Source organism: Pelodiscus sinensis, chromosome 5 (genome assembly GCF_049634645.1).
Source record: "Pelodiscus sinensis isolate JC-2024 chromosome 5, ASM4963464v1, whole genome shotgun sequence".
Taxonomy (NCBI): Eukaryota; Metazoa; Chordata; order Testudines; family Trionychidae; genus Pelodiscus; species Pelodiscus sinensis.
This window is the reverse complement of record NC_134715.1, coordinates 61,064,556-61,087,173: the sequence shown is the minus strand read 5'-3', so window position 1 is coordinate 61,087,173 and position 22,618 is coordinate 61,064,556. Positions and strand designations below refer to the sequence as shown.

General features: G+C 41.9%; 1 protein-coding gene across 2 annotated transcripts in view; it reads left to right on the top strand.

The window, feature by feature from the left end:
• FSTL5 (follistatin like 5) overlaps positions 1 to 22,618 on the top strand; it is a 560,578-nt gene that overhangs the window by 498,457 nt on the left and 39,503 nt on the right. For both annotated transcript variants that reach the window (XM_006121877.4, XM_006121878.4), the window contains 2 exons: positions 9,999 to 10,106; positions 16,116 to 16,240. In XM_006121877.4, coding sequence (XP_006121939.3) covers positions 9,999 to 10,106; positions 16,116 to 16,240 — 233 coding nt within the window. The remainder of the gene's footprint in view (positions 1 to 9,998; positions 10,107 to 16,115; positions 16,241 to 22,618) is intronic.

Here is a 22,618-nt window from a genome sequence, read left to right as displayed (position 1 = left end):
AGCTGCCCCAAGGCCAGCTGTCCCCAGGCCACTTCCCTGCTCCCCCTGGGGGCCTAGCTGGACTGGTTGCCAGTCCTTGTCTGCTAAGAACGGGGGTTCTGGCAGGGTGTCCGTCGGCTCGGGGTCTGAGGTAAGCAAGGGTCCAGGTGGTCCAGCCCACTCGTCTGGGACTTGCACAAGTCCTGAGAATTCAGGTAGATGGGTGGGCCTGTGTGGTGGCCTCCGCAGGGGTGGCCCAGGATCCAGGAGTGATCTAGTCCTGGCCTCAGGGCCTGGTAGCAGCCTGGGAGATCCTACCCAGTCACCCACTGCAGCGCAGTGCGGCAGAGCCTTCCGACACTGCGGCTGGGGAAGAGCCTCTGCCTTGCTCAGCATCTGGGCTCTGATTGAGCTGGGAACTTCCTTTCTTATACCCCTAGCTCTCACTTCTTCTTTCCTGTGGGCAGGGCTGGGTGATTCTGGCACCGCCCACCAAGGGGTTTCTGTGGGAGCTTCTTCCTCTGAGTCAGCGGGGGCCATGCTGACTCACTACAAAGATTTACTTTTTGTGATCATAACACTGAATGGAATACATCATTATATTATTCTAAATTTAAAACAAGAGCAAAGGTCTTCTGAAGCCAACTCTTTGTTTCCCTGCAAAAGTCCCCTGTGCTGTGTAAAGAAATGGATCCTGGATGTGGAACAGATCTATGCTAGTCTGCACCAGGAACTAAGCTATTCCCTTAATATGAGAAGTGCAAATTATCAGAAACCTTAGTTTCTGCATAAGAAAAATTTGAATATCAAGGACAATTCCAACTGTAAAACTAAAGTCTATTTGTATCAAGCAAAACATTGAATGATACTACTGCTGGACACCAGCTTGTGAAACTATGGAAGTGACACTGTTATGTCTGTTGGTCCCAGAATACAAGGAAACATATATTAGTGGGAAAATATTTCATTTTTACCAAGTAAACTTGAAAATACTGAATTCAGACACACACAAATATAAGATAGTGTTATAAGAAGTCAGATAGTACGACTAGAATAACCGTTGGACTAGAGAAATGAATGGAAAAATAGTCACTCTTCTCTACTAAAGTGGCTGAGTAGGGTTTCTTCTGAATTCAACTGGCAATCAGTGATAGTACAAAAATACCTTGGGACTTACCTCATATGACTAGTTGCTATTAATTCTTAAATTTAATAGCTTAATGACAACCTAAAATGTCTGTGAGTGTTTCAAGTAGAGAAGAGGGGAAAAGCCCATAAAGCTTCTGCACATAGCACAAGAAATACTTTGCTCAGCATCACTGGTATTATTGTGGAAACAGTCCTGTGTGTCCTATCTTTTAATAAGACATCTACTTTCACCCCTCCACCACTACCTTTTTTTCCTCCACACACCAATATTTTTTTTTCTTTCCCTTTAAGTTAGGTCTGTAAATGTATACTATAAAATGTAAAAAAGGGAGTTTAACTTCTTACTCATGTAAGTTTGAAAAAATATGTATTTCTGTAATGAATACAGTTTTCTAGTACAGGAAATTGAAAAAATGTCAAGGTGTCTTGGAAAATACAATAGTAAGCTCTTTGTTAAACTGCTTCCGCTTCCTTAGAATCATAGAATACTAGGACTGGAAGGGACCTCGAGAGGTCATTGAGTCCAGTCCCCTGCTCTCATGGCAGGACCAAATAATGTCTAGACCATCTCTGATAGACATTTATCTAACCTACTCTTAAATATCTCCACAGATGGAGATTCCACAACCTCCCTGGGCAATTTATTCCAGTGTTTGACTACCCTGACAGTTAGGAACTTTTTCCTAATGTCCAACCTAAACCTCCCTTGCTGCAGTTTAAGCCCATTGCTTCTTGTTCTATCCCCAGAGGCCAAGATGAACAAGTTTTCTCCCTCCTCCTTATGATACCCTTTTAGATACCTGAAAACTGCTATCATGTCCCCCCTCAATCTTCTCTTTTCTAAACTAAACAAACCCAATTCTTTCAGCCTTCCTTCATAGGTTATGTTCACTAGATCTTTAATCATTCTTGTTGCTTTTTTCTGGACCCTCTCCAATTTCTCCACATCTTTCTTGAAATGTGGTGCCCAGAACTGAACACAATACTCCAACTGAGGCCTAACCAGTGCAGAGTATAGCAGAAGAATGACTTCTCGTGTCTTGCTCAAAACACACCTGTAAATGTATCCCAGAATCATGTTAGCTTTTTTTGCCATAGAATCACACTGCTAACTCATATTCAGCTTGTAGTCCACTATAACCCCTAGATCCCTTTCTGCCATACTCCTTCCTAGGCAGTCGCTTCCCATTCTGTAGGTGTGAAACTGATTGTTCCTTCCTAAGTGGAGCACTTTGCATTTATCTTTATTAAGCTTCATCCTGTTTATGTCAGACCATTTCTCCAATTTGTCTAGATCATTTTGAATTATGACCCTATGCTCCAGAGCAGTTGAAACCCCTCCCGGCTTGGTTTTGTCTGCAAACTTAATAAGCATACTTTCTATGCCAATATCTAAATCGTTGATGAAGATATTGAAGAGAGCCATTCCCAAAACAGACCCCTGTGGAATCCCACTTGTTATGCCTTTCCAACAGGATTATGAACCGTTAATAACTACTTTCTGAGTACGGTTATCCAGCCAGTTACGTACCCACCTTATAGTAGCCTCATACAAGTTGTATTTGCCTAGTTTATTGGTAAGAATATCATGTGAGATTGTATCAAACACCTTACTAAAGTCTAGGTATACCGCATCCACCGCTTCTCCCTTATCCACAAGACTAGTTATCCTATCAAAGAAAGCTATCAGATTGGTTTGACATGATATGTTCTTTACTAATCCATGCTGGCTGTTCCATATCACCTTGCCACCTTCCAAGTGTTTGCAGATGATTTCCTTAATTACTTGCTCCATTATCTTTCCTGTCACAGAAGTTAAACTAAGTGCTCTCTAGTTTCCTGGTTTGTTTTTATTTCCCTTTTTATAGATGGGCACTATATTTGCCCTTTTCCAGTCTTCTGGAATCTCTCCTGTCTTCCGTGATTTTCCAAAGATGATAGCTAAAGGCTCAGATACCTCCTCTACCAGCTCCTTGAGTATTCTAGGATGCATTTCATCAGGCCCTGATGACTTGCAGACATCTTAATTTTCTAAGTGATTTGTTACTTGTTCTTTTTTAATTTTATCTTCTAAACCTACCCTCTTCCCACTAGCATTCACTATGTTAGGCATTCCTTCAGCCTTCTTGGTGAAGACCGAAACAAAGAAGTCATTAAGCATCTCTGCCGTTTCCAAGTTTCCTGTTACTGTTTCTCCTTCCTCACTGACCAGTGGGCCTACCCTGTCCTTGGTCTTCCTCTTGCTTCTAATGTATTTATAAAAAGTCTTCTTGTTTCCCTTTATTCCCGTAGCTAGTTTGAGTTCATTTTGTGCCTTTGCCTTTCTAATCTTGCCCCTGCATTCCTGTGTTGTTTGCCTATATTCATCCTTTGTAATTTGTCCTACTTTCCATTTTTTATAGGACTCCTCTTTTATTTTTAGATCATGCAAGATCTCATGGTTAAGCCAACGCGGTCTTTTGCCATATTTCCTATCTTTCCGACACAGTGGAATAGCTTCCTTTTGGGCCCTTAACAATGTCCCTTTGAAAAACTTCCAACTCTCCTCAGTTGTTTTTCCCCTCAGTCTTGAGTCCCATGGGACCTTACCTATCAGCTCTCTGAGCTTACCAAAATCCTCCTTCCTGAAATCCATTGTCTCTATTTTGCTTTTCTCCCTTCTACCCTTCCTTAGAATTGTGAACTCTATGATTTCATGATCACTTTCACCCAGGCTGCCTTCCACTTTCAAATTCTCAAGCAGTTCCTCCTTATTTGTTAGGATCAAATCTAGAACAGCTTCCTCCCTGGTAGCTTTTTCAACCTTCTGAAATAAAAAGTTGTCTCCAATGCAGTCCAAGAATTTAGTCTGTGCCCCGCTGTGTTATTTTCCCAACATATATTTGGATAGTTGAAGTCCCTTACCACCACCAAATCTTGGGCTTTAGATGTTCTTGTTACTTGTTTAAAAAAAAGCCTCATCCACTTCTTCCACCTGGGTAGGTGGCCTGTAGTAGACTCCTAGCATGACATCACCCTTGTTTTTAACCCCTTTTAGCCTAACCCAGAGACTCTCAACACTTCTATTTCTTATGTCCATCTCCACCTCATTACAAGGGCATGTCTACACTTGCCCCTACTTCGTAGTAGGGAGGCAAATGAAGCATACCGAAGTTGCAAATCAAGCCCGGAATTTAAATATCTTACGCTTGAGTTGCATGTTCCCGGCCAGTCGCCATTTTAGAAATTCACTGGCCCGGAGTAACTGCCCATGTCTACACGCTGCAGTGAAACTGTGTACTGTGTACTGTGTACTGTGTCCAGTTCTGGGCGCCAAGAAAGATGTGGAGAAATTGGAAAGGGTACACAGAAGAACGACAAGAATGATTAAAGGTTTAGAGAACATGACCTAAGAAGCCAGGCTTCACGAACTGGGCATGTTTAGTTTGGAAAAAAGAAGATTAAGGGGGGACATGATAGCGGTTTTCAAATATCTAAAAGGGTGTCACAAGGAGGAAGGAGAAAATTTGTTCCTCTTGGTTTCTGAGGACAGGACAAGGAGTAATGGGCTTAAAGTGCAGCAGGGGAGGTTTAGATTGGACATTAGGAAAAAAATTCCTAACTGTCAGGGAATAAATTGCCAAGGGAGGTGGTGGAATCTCCCTCTCTGGAGATATTTAAGAACAGGTTAGATAGACATCTGTCAGGGATGGTGTAGACGGAGCTTGGTCCTGCCTTGAGGGCAGGGGGCCGGACTCGATGACCTCTCGAGGTCCCTTCCAGTCCTATTATTCTATGATTCTATGATTCTATGAAACGGGAGTCTGATTTAAAGCCCTAACTAAAATTAGCTGGTAAACTTCATTGCAGGAGGAGTAACGGTAGTTCGAATTAGGAATTTTAGTTTGAACTACCTAGCCCATGCCACATGTAGTCATGGGCAAGTAGTTCGAACTACCGGGCATTTAAAAATGGCGGTGCCCGGGAACATGCAAATGAGGCCCGGGATATTTAAATCCTAGGCTTCATTTGCAAATTCAAATGACTACATTAGCCACCCTAGTTTAGACTAGGGTGGCAGCGAAGACATACCCTAAGGCAACACTTCCTCTCTTTTTTTCCCTGTCTATCCTTCCTGAGCAATCTGTACCCTTCCATACAAACATTCCAATTGTGTGTATTATCCCACCAAGTTTCTGTGATGCCAACAAAGTCATAATTGTACTTATGTATTAGCACTTCCAGTTCTTCCTGCTTATTACCCATAGTTCTCTCATTTGTATATAGGCATCTATGATACTGATTTGACCTTGCCTCCCAGCTTTGCCCTGACCCTCCTTTCTCTCTGCCATTATAGCCCACACTCCCTCCCATTTCCGACCCATCTCCCAGGTCTCCGTGTTCTCCACTTACTCATGGGCTTTGCTCACCTGTCCCCGTCAAACCTAGTTTAAAGCTCTCCTCGCTAGGTTAGCCAGTCTGTGTCCAGACTGAGTTTTGAGACCTGCTAAAAGATGTTCTGGTCATGATCAAAAGTGAGGACAACAGAGAGAGGCCTGAATTCAATCATGAAAAAAAAATCTACCAAGTTTCTAAAGTGAGGAAAAGCTAAGTCACTAAACTCAATTTTTCATATTTTGTACAGATTTTTATGTTGCAGAATTCTGGATTTTCCAATCTAAATATTATCTCTTATTTTCTTCATTTATTGTCCTTTGAATATGTGAGAGCTTGGTTCTAGGATGGTGTATTTTTAGGGATATACACATACATAATCAAGGTCCTTAACTCAAATAAATTTCATTTTTCTTTATTGCTCTGGGGTGGGACTAGGGTTGAGGAGTTCAGTATGCAGGATGTCCCAGAGAGATATGAGAACCTGAGACCTCTCTCACTGCGGCACCTGGGGCTAGGTGAGAAGCACCTGTTTGAGATGACTGATCCTATATTGAAAGTTCTGAATTACAAATGTTTGCTGCAAACAAGCCCATGTTTAACTTTTAACAGGAATGAGCCCCTTGACTTTAGTTGAACTATTCACATGCATAACATTAAATATCTCTAACATAAGGACCTTAAATTCCTTTTGCAATTGCCTTTGGTGTTTGAGCTGTGTCTGGCACTATGGGCCCTCAGTCATGATTGGGAACTTAGAGCATTACCAGGAGGGAAAAAATGGAATCGTTCACATATAACCATTTTTGTCATTCAGACTTCCTTTGAAGTAGCTAACTGGAAATTCCAGGCAAATTAAACAGTACAGCACTTTAGCTATTGTTTCAGATAGTAACTTAACTCAACAGAACTATAAATGTTTTGTAAAGTGTGAATGATGTTTTACAGGGGTTATCTTGCTGCTTTAAAAAGAGAGCTGGTAAACAACAGGCTTTGTTTAGTATGTTCAGAAGGAAAACCAAGGTTCTGCTTAGATATAGCAGAGGCTTGTTCTGACACCTCAGGAGTACAGTTAAGTATCATCTGCAGTCTCATCCAGCCATTAGTGCATTATCTTGAGGATCGACATCATTAGTTTAAATTAGGTTCACTTAATTAGCCAGCTGGTACTCTCCTTGACAAACTGATAAACAAGCTGTGCTTTACAGTTCTATAATGGCAAAATGAAAAAAACCCCACAGAGTGCCACATGTGATTTTTTTCTACTGTAATGACCAAAACAGAAAAATTATCTCCACAGTTGTTTTACCTCACTCATAAAATGATGTGTCACTTAATCACATGTTCTGTTGTCCCCCTCCCTGCCACTTATAAAACCCTTCAGATATATTTTTTCATCTGCGTGATTTTTGTTAACAAGCCATTTCCAAGGAAGGAAAGAAGGACATTGCAAATGCCTACAGGAATTAGTTGGTCTGAAGAGAAGTCATATTATTTATATCCTGAATTATGATTGTGACATTGAACTGTGTGACCTACTAAGACTTGATCACAAGGTTTCAAAATGCAGGAAATGTTATTGGAACCACAATTATGGTCTCACACTGGTATAACTGTGTTGATTCCAACAGAATTACTCCAGATGGGTTGATGTGAGACCAGGTTAAAAAAAAAAGCAGTGGTATGGGACACGGGCAATTGAGATGAGGTTTTATGAATTCTACTATGACCTGATTCTGGTATTTAGTCCCCGGAAGTGGCCTAAAATGGACCTAAGATCTTCTGTGAATCTTGCCTTTGGTGGATTATTGCACTTACTGAGAGGAAAAAATCTATCTCTATTCTCAGTTTCTCTAGTTTTGTAATCTCTCTCTTTCTGTATAAAAACAATTTCCTGTGGGATGACAGAATGACGTCATCATATCAGCATCAACAGGCAGGGAATGGGTAGGCGAGAATGAGAGAGTTCCCCCAGTGATGCAGCAATGCCAGGTGAGGAGGTGGCAGCAAGTTGGGCCCCTAGCTCAGATTGGGATGGCCTGTTACAGTGAGTGCTGGCTGGAGTGCATGGTACCCCACTGCTGCAGGAGCTGAGGTGAACTCGGAGCACTGCAGAGAGTAGGGGAAAGTCTACCTGGCCACAGCCCATGCTGTCAGTGGGTGCAGCATGGAGAAGACCTGGATACGGGGCAGTGGCCATACCACAAAGGGCTCTTTGTGTGTCACCTGCCTCCCTTGCAGGTGAAACAGAAGTGGAGGGAGCCCCATGGGCAGCATGTTCCCGAGACTCCCCTCACGCTGTCGTTTCCCTTTCCCTTTCCCCAATTGGGGAAACAGCAGCACAGGGAGGTGGTTCAAGAAGACTTTTCCCACTGCTTAGCAGGTGGTAAGTGTGTGTGTATGTGGGGGGGGGGGGAATGTGGGGTCTCAGCTTGGGCAGGGAGAAGGCTGGAGCACCAGCATTGGCTCACTACGCAGCCACAACCCACTCAGTCACCACCCTGCTGAGACCCCCCAACCCCCTCGCTCCTCACCATACCAAGACCCCACACCCCAGCCACGTTACTCACCACCCTGCTGAAACCTCGCACTCCAGCCCCCATACTACACCCTTCCAATGAAACCCTGCACTCCCAGCCAGGTGGCCAGAAACTATCCCCATTGCTCTTGCACCCTCCCCTGCTCCTGTCCCTGCCCCTCCAGCCAGACAGCCTTCCCCCAACCCACTCCTGCACTTCCTCCCTCCTCCCCCCTCCAGACAGACACCTGCCCCCAGAGAGAGGGTAGTTGGAGAGCATAGCTCTCATGCTCTCTGGCCGTGAAAGCCACCAGAGAGAGGGGGGTTGGTGAGCAGGCGGCACAGCCCCCTAGTGAATTTAAATATGTAAATATTTAGTATTTTATTAAGATTATATGAACAGTTCTAATGGAATTCTCAACTGCCCAGAATATATTTTATTTAAGTGAATACACTTTTCTATGTTTTCCACAGCCTTGAAAGGACATTGCATCCTATTAGCATCCTGACACACATATTTTCCAATTTAGTGAGTTTTCTGTTGAATTATCCTAATGAACAGCTCACACTATATTCTTGTCCTCACTGCAATTAAAGATTAACTGAAGTGTAGGAGCATAAGCTTTTGTGGGCAAAGACCCACTTCGTCAGATGCATGTAGTGGAAATTTCCAGAGGCAGGAATAAATATGCAGGCCAGGATCAGGCTGGAGATGACGAGGTGGATCCAATCAAGGAGGATGAGGCCCACTTCTAGCAGCTGATCTGGAGGTGTGAATTCCAAGAGAGCAGAAGCTGCTTTTGTAGTTAGCGAGCCAGTCACAGTCTGACTGTGAATGGCTCGCTATCTACAAAAGCAGCTTCTGCTCTCTTGGAATTCACACCTCCAGATCAGCTGCTAGAAGTGGGCCTCATCCTCCTTGATTGGATCCACCTCGTCATCTCCAGCCTGATCCTGGCCTGCATATTTATTCCTGCCTCTGGAAATTTCCACTACATGCATCTGACGAAGTGGGTCTTTGCCCACGAAAGCTTATGCTCCTACACTTCAGTTAGTCTATAAGGTGCCACAGGACTCCTCGTCGCTTTTGCAGATTCAGACTAACACGGCTACCCCTCTGATACTTGGCAATAAAGATGTGACTGTAGCTTCGGTAGTCATAGCTACACAAGCTTTAATCTAGCTAGCATGGTTAAAATGTGAAGTTGTGCAACAGAGGCCTTAAGACAAACTGTTCAGTCACACGTGAAACCGTGGCCTGTTCCAAAGTTCATCTAGAGTGGAAGCACCGGACGTACCAGATTAAATAAAATAAGACTGTTCTTTTGGCAGTCATTTCTTTCACGTTTTGTAAATTGAATACTAATCATTAATAAAGGTTGACTAATACCAATATTAATTTATACACAACACGATACAAACTGTTTCCTTATTCCTTGTGGCTTTGTCATTTAAGTAATTCATCTTGGAGATGCATGTGTTGCACAAATGTACTTGCAGATTTAAGCTATGAAATGTATAAGGGAATTTTTCAAACTTTGATTAACCACTCAAGAGGAATTCAGAACTTTTAGCAAAATAAATAATCAAAATGCCCTTCCCTTTTCAGTGAATTTCTAGTAAAAAGTTTTACCCATATTCGTTAAGGGTTATACAATGGGTATAAACCTTTGGCTGACCTACCTCTTTTTGTCTTGAGCGTCTTTGTAGCTGCAGTATGGTTTACAGTCAGATGCTGAGTGAACATATATCTATGCCATATGTTCATACATAATGAACAAAGATTATCATTTAAGCAGAAGTACAGTAGCTTCAAATTAGTCAGACACCTGCTTCAACAATTGCCAGCCTTTTTTTATATGTGGTCTTATAGCATTTGAAGGGCTCATACAGTTATAATTTCTAACTCAGTCTTATAGTATTTTTCTTTTCTGAAATAAAAAAGAAATTGATTATTTCTACTTGTCTTCCATTGCAGGCAGTAAGCACAGACCCTGTTCCAGTGAAACTACACTATGACAAATCACATGATCAGGTTTGGGTGCTCAGCTGGGGAAACATGGAGAAGAATTTACCAACGCTGCAGGTCAGTATATTTATGTGAATTATTGCAGTAACGGTCATAACCATGGTTAAAAAATACCGGTGAGTTATGCAAGGCCTTCCTGGAGCCCTAGGCACAGATTTCAGTATGAAGTAAACAAATTGAATCAAAGTAGACTTTGTCAGAATTACATATACATTATTATAGCTGGTATTGATGGAAGAGAGATCCAGTGGTTCATTTAGAAGGTCTAGTGAAGACCTGCCCAACTGGCCACAGATAGCTCTCCAGTTGACCCTGGTACTCTACTCCAGATGAGAAGAGTAAGGCAAGTCAACAGGAGAGTGTCTTCCATCAACCTTGCATGGTATAGGCATTGCAGGTATTCAACCTAAGGTACATCAACTCTAGATACGTTATTCATATAGCTGAAATTGAGTACCTTAGGTCAACTTACTGCGGTAGGATAGATATAAGCATGTCCTTGACCCGAGAAAATGGAGACACATAGTTCTCAACTAACCATGTAAACCAGTTCTTAAGGTGGTACACAAGCACACAGATTTGTTCTAAAAATAAGGCTGAGATAGCAGAGATAATCACTGTTTGTCAGCTCTTTGACTCAAAAAATACGTCTATTCCCAATATGTGGTATTCACATTGCCAACAAGAGTGCACTCTTCCTGACAATGTGCTGTTAATACTGGCACTTGCTGTGGAAAAACTTCTGTCTTTTGGCAGGTGAGGGCTTAGTTGTCATTCAATTGCCTCTGTATATATAGCCTGACCTGAGAGAACAGGAATAATGGATGAGGATGTTTTGTTCGTGGTAACAACATATGAAATGTTGTATACATAGATAGAAACACGTTATGTGAAGAGAGTGGAAGGAAGGATATATTTGTAATGGCCTAAGTAATAACACTATAGTGATTCAGCCAGTACCTTGTCATAGGCATACATGTGTTAGTGAACCTGTGACCCATTGGATAAGGTACTAGTTCAGTACTTTCCTGAAAAAAATCCTGACCACACCTTCACCTCCAAACTGAGTCTATGGTTGTGAGAAACAGTAAGGTATGCCGATCAACAACATGCACTCACTGCTGGTGCAAAATACACAGGAGCTCCAAAACACAGCAGTAGCAACACTAACAACAGGGAGGTAGCAGATATATGTCCTGGCATTTTACCTTCTAGAAACCTGGCTTTAAAATTTTGAGCACAGAAGCTTGGGACCTGATTCAGCTAAGCACATAAACTCTTTTAAAAGTGCATACTTATTCAGGACAGCATTTAAAGAAATGCTTAATTTCCTAAATAAGGATGCTTTCCTAAATCAGAGCCAGGAATGATAGTGAAGGAGGAGGGCTCAGCAGATCTGAGGATCATTCTTGTTTGCATGATGCAACAGGAAATATTGAGTTTGATCATGGAAGGTGCTGAAGACCTTGCATAGTCACTGGCATCGCTGGGAGTCTAGAAGATTCATCACATCTCAAAAACAACTTACCATCTCTCAAAACTGAGCACAAAGAATTAAAAGCACAAGAGAAGAAAACATAGAACTAAAATATTTAGTTTGTGCTTTTTTATATATTGAAACTAAGCCACTTAAAGAGAATGGTGTTGAGGAAAACAGTTTTAATTGTTTACCCAGATTAGTTTTTCACGAGGGAAAATACTTTTTGTTCAGCAAATAAAGAATGATTTAAAATTACATGGAAACACTATCTAGTTCCAAAATTATTAAATTATATGGAAATCTGACAATCTGCTTAATCATAACATTTTGTGTGTGTTCCTTTACACATAACATTAATAATCTTAACAATGGCGATAAAGTGAACTGGAAAATAATTCAGATAACCAGAGAATTTGCTTCCTAAAGTTGGTTGCTTTCATTATATTCATTTCAAAAGGGGGATTCTATTGAATAGAAAATGACAATGGGATACAGGTTACAAGAATAGCATGTTTTATAGCTGTGTTTCTTTTGGATGTAGGCAGTATCTGTTGCTACTGACTATGACTGTATGTCTGGTTGGAGCCATCAATGCATTTTAAGCATGTTGTTCTGCTACCCAGATGTACCATTTTTAAACTGCATTTCACTAAAATTAGGTGGGCTTTCTGGAGATATAGGCAAGCTAAGAAAAATCCATCACCTGAACTGTTTTGGAAATAAAAGTATAAAAAGCTTCACTTTGACAATGTTTGTGAAAGCATGAGCAAATCTAAATACAGTCACTGGAGAGCAATTTAAAGAACACATTCCAACAGTTGCACTCCAATTTTTTAAATAGTATTTTCTATCTCTGTTTAAAACAACATCATGACAAAGTGGTACTCTCCTGAAATTTTTCTACCGTAATTTCAGAGTACCTGACTATTTCCTTTTATTTTGCTTCTCAGAATCTTCCCCCATACTTTCCTTTTTTGTTGTATATTAAGGACAATATTTTTGTAAAGTGCATACTTGAACAGATGTTTCTAAACTGAGTGTAGGTACGTAAGCAGGTAGCGGTTTTCAGTGGGAACTACTGGTTACACATTTTGAAAATTTGGCCCTTTAATGTAACTGCCTTATTGTGGATTCAGCAGCCTGATTTTAGGCACTCATTAAATAATATCTTGGTCTTGACTTTGGCCTAAGAAAACTGTATTAGAATAAAAAAGTAAGCATGATGGCTGTTGTGCCAATTTAGATGGAATATATGGGCTTGTGAGAGAGTAAGAATAGCCTTAGGCCGACTCATCAAACTGGGCATTTGCTAAACATCCCCACATGGGGCAAATTAGGGAGATATTTAGTTAAAGATTGAATGATTAAAAAGTTAACAGTGTGGGTCATCTCATCAACTGATAGCTAAAAGTAAGAAAAAGGAAGGAAAGGAGGGAAAGAGGGAGAGAGGGAGGACCCTAGGATCTCAGGCTAGAAGACTGCAGGTTTCTTTCAGAAGAAGCTTTTCCAGAAGAGATCTTCTGGAAAAACTTCTTCCGAAAGAGAGCGCCTTCACTGCAAAAGTGCATAAAAAAGTGATCGGTTTTTTCAAAAGAATGGATGCTATCTTGCATGTAAGCTGTGATTACTATGGATGGAGTGGCCACCAGGGCACCTGTGCTTTTTTCTCTTTCCTCTTCGTTCAAAAGAACTCCCACTTTCCCGTCCACACAAACCTTTTTCTGAAAGAGCTCTTTTGGAAAAAGGCTTCTTTCTCATAGAAAGAGGTTTACCAATGCCAGAAAAAAACCCTCTGCTCCTTCCATTTTCTTTTGGAAGAATGCGATCACAGTGTGGACATAATTGAAGTTTTTTCAGAAAAATGGCTGTTTTTCCAAAACAACTCTGTAGTGTAGACATACCCTCAGAGAGGTGCAATCTTGTCTTCTCTCTCAAACTTTGCCTAGGGTGAATGTAAGAACATTAGGGCACTTGCTCTGTTGTATTCACCCTATAAATAAAGCACTGGATGTTAGACTTGCCTTAAGCCCATGGTCACCAACAGGTCGATTGCGATTGACTGGTCGATCGCGAGGCCTCAACCAGTCGATCGCGAGGCATCCTGTCCACCCTGCCCCCATTTCCCTCCCACCCCGAGAAGCCCCACTACCTACCTCAAGTGAAAATGGAGGTAGTGTAGGCTTCCCGGGGATGGACAGAAGTTCCGCAGCTTAGCACCACTTCTGGCGATTCCGGAATTAGCACTAGCTGCTCTGCCGGGTGTACTGCGGGAGGGAGCATTGGCTCCCTGCACTGCACAGGAGGGGTGAATCAGCCCTGGGGGAGGCATGCATGTGGGGCGGTCGGCCCTGGAGCAGGCGCGCGGGGGGCTTTCCGGAGTGGGGTCAGCCTCGGGGCAGGCATGCACGCGTGGAGCTTCCTTGCACTGGGGGGCGAGAGGGGTCAGCCCCGGGGCAGGTGTGTGTGCGCGGGGCTTCCCTGCGCCATGGGGGGTCGGCCCCGGGGCAGGCACTTGCTGGTTTCCCTCGGGGGGGGGGGTGAATCCTGGGAGGAGGCAGATACAGGGGACTCTCTGTCTCCACTGGCACCCCCCTCCCCAGCTCCCCTGTCCCCAGCCACAGAACTCTGTCCCCACTCCCCTGTCCCCAGCCACAGAATTCTGTCCCCACTCTCCTGTCCCCAGCTACAGAACTCTGTCCCCAGTCTCCTGTCCCCAGCCACAGAATTCTGTTCCCCTCTCCCCAAACTCTGTCCCCACTGCCCTGTCCCCAGCCACAGAATTCTGTTACCACTCCCCTGTTCCCAGCTACAGAACTGTCCTTATTCCTGTACCCACTGGCACTCTGTCCCCTGCTGCAGAACCCTGTCCTCTGCCCTCCCAGCACCCTGTTCCCTACCCCCCGCCACAGAACTCTGTCCCCACAAAATGTATAATTATAAATGCTTCATTTTAGATTTAAAAAGCATGAATAAAAAACAGACCATTTATTTCATAGCTATAAACATGTGATTTTAATTTTATACATCGCATAATTTAAAAATAAACTGTTTATCAGAGTGTGTAAGTAAGGGTTGAGGATAGTAAGTGATGGACAGGAGGAGAATAGAGAGGGCGGGGCTTCAAGGAAGGGGCGGGGGGGTAGATCTTCGCCTGTTCGGAGATTTAAAAAGTGATTTTGGGTGTAAAAAGGTTGGAGACCACTGCCTTTAGCTCTGTGTTCATGAAGACTGTTTGCAGTAAGGACAGAGCAAGGAAAGCCTGCCCTGTGACAGGGGTCCAAAATATGAAACGTGTTACACAACCGTGTCAGCATGCAACATGAAATGGTGTTAAAGACAGTTGGGTGCCATGCTGCTTAGTATGGCAAATACAACAGTTAACATCTTTAACCTTTTATTATTTATACAGAAAAAACAGTGAAAGTGTTTGCGATGTAAAGTATTAATTGAGACTGTGACAGACTGCTGGCTAAGCCAGAGCTCTGCCACTGTAGCCTGGCTAAAGAGGCTGATGTATAGACATGCCCCAAGAGACTATCAAGCAAGATGTTTCCCCTCGTCTCAAACGCTCTTCTGTTAATGGGAAAAAGATAAAAGACTTTGTGGTGGAGTCCCCACTCAGGACACTTGGTCTGGGACACCTTCTGGTCCACGAATCAGCCAGAGACGCTTCTAGTGCAATCACCCATGCTTTTATTGTCAGTTCCCACCATCTTCTATGTACATTTTCGCGATTGGGGCTTTTTTGCGGAAAACAGTACTGTGCTGTTTACACTGGCCCTCTTGCCCGAACGGGAGCAGCACAGTATTTCTGCAAGAACACTGATGATCTTACATGAGATCGTCAGTGTTCTTGCGGAAATTCAAACGGCCAGTGTAGACAGCTGGCAAGTTTTTCCGCAAAATCAGATGATTTTGCGGAAAAACTTGCCAGTCTAGACACAGCCACTAAGTACCCCAAAAGGAAGTGATGGGTGGTATAGTATTCATTATCATTGTGCACCTGTTTATTATTTTGAATCAAATCCCATTATTTCAGATTAATGATAGAAGTCTTTTTAAAGCATGAAATACTATCATTCTTTATTATTGTCCACAACTTTGGTCGGTTCTTAAATTATATTAGTAAGACTTTTTGTTTATATTATGTCTTTCTGTCTTACTTTTGTGCCTTTTCCCAACAACATTAGTTGTTGGTGGTTACAGTAATATTCTATAATTTGATGCACTTTTTTACAGTTCCGTTCACAATTAAGATAAATGTGTAAGCTCAAACATTGCAAGAAGGTTAACCTTGGACACACACAATCTGTAATACCAGTCAGTTTTATTCCATTATCCTTTGAACTGCTCTTTGTCATCATAGACAAAGAATAATGCAAACACAGGTGAAATACAAATTCAGTTGATGAGGGACTATTACCATTTATTAAATTTGACTTACATACCATATTCCTGTGCAGACAATGGTGGAGTTGAGGGAGGAGGTTGTCTTTAACCCTGCTTATTATTTTGAATCAAAGCCTATTAATTTACTTATTTTAGAAGTATTTTTAAAGTATGTAATACTATCATTATTGCTCTAGGTTATAACACAAGCCAGTGGAAGTGTTTCTCACCACACAATTCATACTCAGCCAGTGGGGAAACAGTTTGACAGAGTGGATGACTTTTTCATTCCAACTACAACACTAATCATCACCCACATTAGGTAAGTTCCACATGAATCATAATATTTTGTAATTAACTTTCAAATGAACCATGACATGACATCTCCTGTAAAGAAAGGACTTGCATTGTTTGAAAAAAAAAAAAGAGTAACGATAACATTTATTGCTGCATTATGAAGTTATTCTCTAAGGGCCCATTTCACTGGGACATTTGCTGAGTGTGAACTAAATATGTTAGACCTTGGCTGTGTACCAGCATATGTCTTCCTGATCCTGGCATATCTTGGAAACTTCCACTGATGTCAATAAGGGCTCCACAAATGGAATAATTGAGTATTTTCTGGTTATTTGAAGGGTTGATTTATTTGTGGAGTTTGGATGCTTCCTTGACTGAAGGTCACACATACCAGTTTGTTAGTATTGCTCATGCATTGTGCATGCACTTGAAAGTCCCATTGACAATGCAGTATTGATTCCTGGTGGCAGGAGAGGGTGTCTTGAAAGCCAACAAGCATTTTTTCTGACAGTGACTATATTAGATGTAACCCATGGCTTTCTTGATTGTGCCCTCACAAATCAATGCACATGTATTCTAGTATAATGAGTTTCATGTCATTTCTTCATGGAAAAAATATACATCTTAAATATTTTAGTGGTGTTTGTATTGGAAGAGATTGCAAGTTCCATGGACTCTAGCTGTTTCCCTTTAGGAGAGAAACAATCCACCAGTTGAATCATAGACGCTTATGAATTCCATGAGCTGTGCTAATTTGACCCACAGACTATATAAACTCTGTAATATGAAAATACCAGGCGTGGGAGAAAAGTGGAAAACTGGGGTGGGGTGCAGAGAGGAAAGATAAATGATGAAGAGATGAGAGAAGGAGGGAAATATTTGAAATGAGACATAAGAGGAAAGAAATCGCATGTTTCCACCCACACCCCAAGTTCTCCCTCTCCCGGACTTCAAGGCAGAAGAGCTGGAAGTCCCCATACCATCAGCAAGTGCTGTAACCAATGTAAATGTATGCTCATTGTATGCTCAGATATGTTGGCAGATATATTATATGGATTTTACTGCTTTTTCACTTCACAGCAGATATAGAATTCAGGCACTAAAGGTTCCCTCCACTCTTGTAAAAACCTCTATTAAATCTCTTTGGGAACTTCGTGTCCTCATGGAATACAAGGGCACCCAAAGAATAACCTAGTCCTGCTTTTACTTCAGATTGTATTCAAATAATTGAGCTGTTTGTTTAGTACTCTCAGTTTTAAAGGTTTTCTCTACTTGTAAAAACAACTTTAATTTGATATACTTCCACTATATATGAACAAGTAATCATTTGCCCTGATGGAGAATTAGCCAAATTTTCAAATAATTTATATACATTTAGAAGTTTGGCATTGGCTCTCAGATCTGTAATTCAGAAATATATCATTAGAAATATTTGTCAATGTCAGTTTCTAAACTCAAATGAATAGGGAAAAGACTGAGCTATTGAAATTCATAAAACTAAATATATTCCCTATTCCTTTTATGAATCTTGTCCTTTGTATCAGAAAACATCGTAGTTCTCATGAAGATGCTGTCACATTAAAAGGCAAAATGTCTAATTTTCCACATAATTCCTGGATAAGAAGTAGATGATCATCCAGTCATATGTCAATAAAAATATATAGTAAATATAAATTAATATATTTGAATAATAAATTGATTCCAAATACCATTGCTGTGCACATATTTCTTTAATTTAGTAGATTTAAACATGATAACATGCAATTTCTGTGTACCAACAGTCCTTGTCTTCACACTTAGAAAATCATTAAACCATGTCTGCTATATTTTGGAGTAGCATTACTTTACATAAATAGTGGTCATTGCCTTTAAAGTAGCAATCAAGGAAGGAAGCACTTCTCCTAACATTAATGGAATATAGTTTATTTCTGTATTAATGCCCTGGGGACACTGTGTTTCTATTGAATTCTGTCATTAATAGCATGCAGTGGAGGTGGATCTGACATGGATAGGTGCCCACAAACCCTTAATCCATAATCAAGAGGAACATTGAAAGGGAAGAGTTGGCACTGATCTGCCCTGAAGTGCTTAACTGAATGATTTAACTGTCTTCCTGAGCAATATTTTAACTAGTGGATCCTGTGAGCACTTCATGTTTCAAATTGTATTCAATTTAAGCAGTATATCTTCCGCGTAATAGTAAGGCTATACTAGACTTCAAGCCTCTTTCGAGGCTATATCTAGACTATAAGCAGATTTTTCAAAAAAGCGAGCCGCTTTTTCAAAAGAGAGTCTAGATGCTCTCTTTCGAAAAAGCACAGTTTGCATTCAATAGCGCCTTTTTTTGAAAGAATGAGGTTTACCACAATCGAAAAAAATGCTGTGTTCTTTCGATTTATTTTTTAAAGAACTCGGCTGCAGTCTAGATGCAGGTAAAGTTTTTCCCCAAAAAAGCTACTTTTTTCAAAGAAATACTGTAGTCTAGACATACCCTAAAAGACTGTGTTTGACAAATCATGACAAAGCTACCAGTAATAAGCATATTTATTTTATTTCATGAAAAAGCAATAGTCTCCCTTTCTCCAATTCTCTGGTCTTTCAATACAGCTTCAAACTCCACACCTCTTTCCTTCCTCTCCCTGCCCCCTCTGCCAAAGTACAAGGCAGGGGGTGTATTAGGTTCCTGACAGTCTTAATTGACGACAGGTGCTTCAATTAGCTTGTAGAAGCCTTCCCTAGTCTCCAGGGAATCACACCTTAATTAGCCTAGTGTTTATATATCTCCCCTCAAGCACTCTCCCACTCAATATCTGTTGGTTACCTCTCTACTCAAGTTTCATCTTCTGGTTCTCTTGTTTTGCCCCTTTGACCTTCACACCTGCCCCTGTTTTTTTCTTTTTATTTGTCCAAAGTAGTTAGTTGGTTTCCAGGGTTCAGTGGATCCTCCCTCCCAGATCCTAATAGCACTTTCCCACTGTTTGCTGGGCCTGTTGTGTTACAGTCTTATGAAACATTAATTGTGCAGGTTTTTATAGAAAAAAACTACAGTGGAACAAGGATGACATTTCAGTTGATTACATTAATTTGTGTACAGTCAGAACAGGAAACAGAAATGAATATCACTTCATGGATTATAAGATCAGAAGGGCCTTCTGTGGCCATTGTTTCAAAAGGGCCTGTAATATTTTTCCAATGCTGACATAAATTATTTCTATATTATAAGTAGGGCTGTCAAGTGATTAAAAAAATTAATGGCGATTAATAGCGTGCACTGCCCCTTTGAAATGATACAGCAGCGCTGCGGAAGCGTGGTATCAGCTGAAGTCCTCAGCTGACCCCAGCCTCAGTGCAGCTGCCCCTTGGAAAGGCCGCCCTGGCCTTTCTAAGGGGACAGCACTGCGGGAGCCCCGGATTAGCTGAAGTCCCCAAGTGTAGCAGCGCTTCAAAGGGGCAGAGCAAGTCAGAGCTCGGGATCAGCTGTGCACTTCAAAGGGGAAGCACAACACAGAGCCAGGAATCAGCTGGAGTGCCCAGCTGATGTAGAGCTCCACCTTGTGCTGCCCCTTTGAAGTGCCAGAGTGGTGCTTCAAAGGGGCAGTGCTGCATGGAGCCCAGGGTCAGCTGGGTACTCCAGCTGATCCCAGGCTCCTAATGCGCTGCTCCTTTGAAGCACCAGAGCGGCGTTTCAAAGGGGTAGCGCAGCATTAATGCCTATGATTAACGCATTAAAAAAAATGATGCATTGATCCTTCCCTGCATTAATCACAGGCATTAATGCACATCAATTTGCAGCCCTATATATAAGCAATGAAATTTATTCCAGAGTTTGATTGCTTTCTGCTGTATTGTAATGCCCCACAAGATTTTCTCAAAAACATATGCTTAGAAAAATCTCTGGTAAGGACATTCCATTATCAAATATTTAAAGGCACAACTAGTGCCTTACTTTTTTAAGCAATTCTGTTTAAAATCAAAATAAAAAATTGTTTTTTTGCAAATAGTTTGATAAATGTTATTTTTATAGTATCATTAAAGCCTCTGATCCTGAGTAGCACGGAAAAGGGATGCAGTCTAGACACAGCCATGGATTCCATGGATTCATCTATTTATTTTTGAACCCTTTTAAAGTCCTGGTCTTCACAGCACCCTGTGGCAAGGAGTTCCACAGGTTGACTGTGTTATGTGAAAAAATACTTCCTTTTGTTTGTTTTACATCTGCTACCTATTAAATTCATTTTATGACCCCTGCTTCTTGTGTTCTGGGAGCAAGCAGATGATTTTTCCTTTTCCACACTGGTCATGATTTTGTAGACCTCTATCATATCTCTCCTTAGTCACCTCTTTTCTAAGATGAAACGTCCCAGTTTTATTAATCTCTCCCTATTCCCCTAAACATTTTTGTTGTCCTTTTCTAAACTTTTTCCAATCTCAAGATATATTGCCACTGAAAAAAGTTCAGAAAATGTCAAAAAAGTATTAAAAAAGCAATAATGTAGACAGATGTCATTTGTATACTTTCTTTTACAAATATGGAGTAATCCTATTTAAATTTGGTACTGCTTAAGAAATTCACCTTCCATCTTGTGTGGCATTCACTTACTGAGGTTTTGTTTAAATAAAAATGAACTATGTGAGCAGCTTGTCAGGGAAGATTTTATATTAACTGCACCAGAGGCATCCATTAAATTAGTAGTGGTAAGGAAAAAACTGCCTAAATCTAACCTGTCATCAGTGAACAGTTAAAATACGCAATAACAGTATAATTAAGTTAAGGATGTTAGGCAACAAAAATCAGTTTTGCTGCTTATCCTTTTGTATAAACTCACTAGGAGAACACATCATGAACTCAAATAGCAAGAGACAGCTACAGGGGAAATTACTGCACTGGATGAGTGAGATGATATAGTTAATTGTTCAAGACCTCCTCTTTGCTTGGTTAGAATTTCAGTCCTGACTGACTATGCAAGAGTAGCATTTGCCATCATAATGAAAACCTTCTGTACTTATGCTCATTTGTCACTTGTAAGCTAAATTCTGTGACTGATGAGGCAGAGTTTTGAGTATGTGTGAAAGACTAGGACCTGAGGCAGACTGAGTTACCCCAATGCTTCCTTGGGCCCTCCAATGGCTTCCAGTACCACTGCTGCTCCCAGTGCCTCCACTGCCCACAAATGCAGGAGAGCTCCAGCCTGGACAGGTGCAGAAATGCTGGGCCTCATTGAGGTGTGGAGGGAGGAGTCCAACCTCCAGGATCTCTGCACCACGAAAAGGAAAGCAGTTCTCTAGGGCTGGATCACTGCCAGCCTTTCTGAGAAAGGGTACACCAGCACACTTGGCCAGTGCCACATTAAAATTCAAGAGCTGCAGCAGGCCTACCACAAGGCCAGGGAGCAGAGTGGATGCTCTAGGATGGCACTGTTCACCTGCTGCTACTATGAGCAGCTCAATCCCATCCGGGGGACAGAGGGGGGCGGGCTGGTCACCTCCCCTGCCATCATCAAGTCTAGCCTGGACATTCCCAGTGTCAGCCTGCAGGAGGGTATGGTGATGGAGGAGGATGATGAGGAGGAGGCAGCCAGCCCTCATACCCACTGGCTAGGAGCTGCTCTTCACTTTAGAGCTGGTTCCTGCCCCCAGGATGTCTTCTAGGATTCCACGGAACCCAGGAAGGGCACTTCAGGTGAGTTCTCTAACTTTCCTTATCTACAAGCGGTGGCAGATGATGGACTGTGGGGGGCTGCATGTTCCTTTCTCAGCCTAATTGGCCCGCAGGTCGCACAACATGTGTGTATATGGAGTGCTTGTCCAAGCACTCAGCTCTATGACGCTTTCACACATAAATCCCTCAATCCTTCTCACAAGGTTCCTGGAGAGGCCTGCCTTATTCCAACATCCAGGGTGGGACATCTTCCCATGCCATACTGCCACTAAGTAGGTTGGAGTCATGGAACCATACAGCCATGCCACACATGGCCCAGGGTCATACCCACACTCAGTCAGCATTCACTCCTGATCAAGTACAGTAATCCAGAGGAGACTCTTCTTGTGCCTGGGAACCTGCTGTGGAGAGAGAAAGAGAGAGAACGCATTAGACTCTCTCGAGTCAGTGGGTCCTGCCACTCTCACGCATCTCCCCTAATTCCCTCTCCCTGTCAGCAGGCAGGTATACAAGTTCTCTCTCTGTGGGATGCCACCACTCCTGAACCCAGTGTGTGTGGGACACAGTGTACACTCCCCCTTTTCCCAAAAGTTTCCCCCATTCTTAATAAATCTAAACCCCTCCTCTCTACCATATAGTCTCATCCGCACATTGAGAACACATTTCAAAGAACGCTACCATAGAGGTCCTGGAGTTCAGACTCTTTCCTAGCAGCCTAAATTTAACCTCCAGAATCTCTCTCCT